At 68.4% G+C, this 3,274-nt stretch overlaps 1 protein-coding gene across 1 annotated transcript in view; it reads left to right on the forward strand.

Annotated features, from left to right (window-relative positions):
- The window catches only part of H696_04079 (hypothetical protein), a gene marked incomplete at both ends in the record, with an annotated part of 5,560 nt that overhangs the window by 1,861 nt on the left and 425 nt on the right, over positions 1 to 3,274 (forward strand). Inside the window, 4 exons of the mRNA XM_009497960.1 lie at positions 63 to 995; positions 1,168 to 1,367; positions 1,507 to 2,413; positions 2,787 to 3,149. Of these exons, the coding sequence (XP_009496235.1) occupies positions 63 to 995; positions 1,168 to 1,367; positions 1,507 to 2,413; positions 2,787 to 3,149 (2,403 nt within the window). The remainder of the gene's footprint in view (positions 1 to 62; positions 996 to 1,167; positions 1,368 to 1,506; positions 2,414 to 2,786; positions 3,150 to 3,274) is intronic.

Consider the following 3,274-nt stretch of genomic DNA (forward strand, 5'->3'; position numbering starts at 1 on the left):
CCCCCCCCCCCGATGTCCCCATGTTGGCCACCTTTTGGTCCTCCCCCCCTTGTGCAGCTCAGCTCCAGGGCATCCGGAAGACCTTCACACAGACCCAGTCACAGACGGATCTCCTCAAGCGGGCTCTTGTGGACCAAGCCCACAGCGAGTCCTGGTATGATCCCTCTACCATCATCCCGAGCCCGCTGCCCCCGATCACGGTGGATGTCTCCTCGGTGACCAAGCGCCCGAGTCCCGGCAACGAGGTGGCCCCCACGGCGGCGGCGACCGCGGCGACCGCGGCGACGGCGGCCACTCCCGGCTCCCCTCCGCCCCTCCCGGCGAAGCCCACTAGCCCGCATCCGGCGCACTTCACCCCGGCCGATGGTGGGTCCAGCAGCAGTGGCAGCGGCTCGTCTCTGGCCTCAAGCACATCCTCCTTCAGTGGATCCAGCTCGTCCTCCTCGCATTCGCTGTCATCCACCGGGTCGAATGGGTCCCTGTCGGATGCGCCCCTCGCCGGGGGCCCGGGGCCGGGCACCGACACCGGGTACTTTGCCCCCCCTCCGGGGGGGAAGCCCTTCGCCGGCGGTGCCCCCCCACCGGCGGTTTCCCCCCGGAGCAACCGCGTGTCGGTGGCCATTGCCAAGTTCAGCGGTTCGGACCCGGGCGCGGCAACGGCCCTGGGCGCTCCCCGGGGCGCTGTCCCGCCGCCGGTGGCCCCGAAGCCGATTGTTCGGACCCCGGCCGGGGGGCCCGCCAAGCCGCCGCCGCCGCCGGTGGCCCCGAAGCCCACGGCCGAGGCCGGGCCCGACGCCGCCGGGTCCCCGGGCAAGCCGCCGGCCGGGTTTGCGGCCGCCATCGCGGCGGTGGCCACGGCGCCGGCCGACTCGCCGCACCCGGCCGCGGTCACCGGTGCCGCGGCCGAAGACTCGGCCCCCAGCACGCATATCATTTCCTCGGCCGGGTCTCTCTGGAGCGAGCTCGGCTTCTCCAAGGAGGGCTACCTGAACAAGGTGCGTGCAGCATGGGCGCCGGGCCCCGGTGCTTTTTTCCTTCTCCCTCTGCGCATTTGGCCCCTTTCACCTGGCCCCATGGGTCCTCCCTTCCGGCGCTTACCTCTTCTTTCTTTCCCCGCCCCCCCCCCCCTCCTCTCCCCATCTGCCGCCTGTTTCACCCCACGCACAGCGTGCCCAACAGGGCGTCGCCAGCATGATGCAGTCGTGGGACCGACGCTTCTTCGCGATCAAGAATGATTTGCTCATTTACATGAACCGCAACCGGCCGGACGAGTTCCCCACGGTGGCCATCAACCTGACCATCTGCACGGTGAAGCCGGTCGACCAGCCGGATCGGCGCTTCCTCTTCCAAGTGATCTCTCCCTACAAGTGCGTGTCTTGTCCTCGGCCCCCTCCCTCCCTTCGGCAGATGGGCACCCAGCTGACCTTCCACCCCGCTCGCCCGATCGCCGGCCTGGTCGCCCGCCCGGCCGCCCGGCCGCCCGGCCGCCCGGCCGCCCGCCAACAGGTCTTACATCCTCCAGGCCGACAGCGAGGCCGACATGAACTCCTGGATCCTGGCCATCCAGGAGGCCATCGGGAATGCGCTGCAAAACTCCTCGGTCAACCCGGCAGACCTCATCCCGCGCGAGGGCCGGCGGAAGCAGGACCGCGCGGTGCAGGACCCATCCCTCCCATCGCCGATGGCCGTGGCCATCCGCGCGGCCGAGCAGGCCAACAGCGCCTCGGTGCTTGCATCGGCGCCCGGCAGCCAAACCAGCGAGGCGAGCGAGGTGCGCCCCGCGGCCGGGGCCTCGACCCCCGGGCGTCGGTTGATTGGTGGATCCTCCGGCGGCGGGTCGCTGCTGGCTTCGCTGGCATCCGGCACGGTTGCCCCCTTCTTCGGTGGGGGTGGTAGCAGCAGCAGTGCCAGCCCGGCCCCGCCGCCGGTCGCCGTGGCGACCACGTCGACCGGTGTCGGTGCCCCGGGGTCCGGCGATGCCGGTCCCTCTCGGCCGGCCCTGCCGACCAGCGTGCCGTCTCTCTCCTCCGGGGCCCTGCTGTCCTACCTGCAGGAGGTGGCCCCGGGGAATGCGGACTGCGTGGACTGCGGCCGGAATGCCCCGAATTGGTGCAGCATCAACCTCGGCGTGCTGGTGTGCATCGATTGCTCCGGGGTCCATCGGTCGCTGGGCACGCACCTGTCCAAGGTCCGGTCGCTGACGCTGGACTCGTGGGAGCCGGAGCTGGTGCTGGTTTTCTCGCAGCTGGGCAACCGGTTTGTCAATGGTCTGCTGATGAACGGCGCGCCGAAGGGCATGGAGCACGGCATCAACGCCAACTCCACCATCGCCGAGCGCGGCGAGTGGATCCAGCGCAAGTACAAGGATCGGGAGTTCTTCAACCCGCCGCTGGCGCGTGCCCAGGCTGACCAGGTGCGTGTCCGTATTCATGCCCATGCGCGTGTTTGTGCGCGTGTTTGTGCGCGTGTTTGTGCGCGTGTTTGTGCGCGTGCGCGTGCGCGTACGCGTGCGTGTGCGTGTGCCTGTGCCTGTGCTCGTGCCTGTGCTCGTGCTCGTGCTCGTGCTCGTGCCAGTGCCCGGGTCCGTGCGCGTGCGCGTGCGCGTGCTCGTGCTCGTGCCAGTGCCCGGGTCCCTGTCATACATCGGCCTATCTTTTTAGGGACCTCTTCTTTTTGCTCTTCTTCTGCGCCCCTCCCCTCCGGAGGGGGGCCTCTCCCTGCCCTGATCTTGCTCACCGGCTGTTCCCATCCATCCTCTTGCTCTCTGGCACTTGAAAAAAAAAAAGATCCTCCGCGACGTCCTCACTCGGAATGGCGATCTCCAGTCAATGTTCACGGCTTTGGTGTGTGGTGCCTCGCCAACCTTGGGTGATCCGAGCGCCGGCGGGTTGACGCCGCTGCATTTGGCCGTGCGCACGGGCAACGCCGCGGCCCTGGAGCTTCTACTCCAGTGGACCCCGGGGGCTGTGACCGGCTCCGGGCGTGTGATCGGCGGCGAGGCCGCGCCCACGACCCCCTCGGTGGTCGATGTCTTCGATGATCAGGGCCGGACCCCGCTGTATCATGCCGTGGAGCTCGACTACAACCGATTTGTCTTCATCCTCGCCCGGCGCAATGCCAACTTCAAACTCCAGGCTAGCAATGGCAAGGTATGTCCTCGATTGGGGCCCGGTCCTCTGCTTGTGTGTGTGTGTGTGTGTGTGTGTGTGTGTTTGTATTGGTTGTCCTGTGTGGTCTCTCCCCGGATCCAGTGTGGTCTCTCCCTCCCTCCCTC

Source organism: Fonticula alba, assembly GCF_000388065.1.
Source record: "Fonticula alba strain ATCC 38817 unplaced genomic scaffold supercont2.6, whole genome shotgun sequence".
In the NCBI taxonomy this organism is placed as follows: domain Eukaryota; order Rotosphaerida; family Fonticulaceae; genus Fonticula; species Fonticula alba.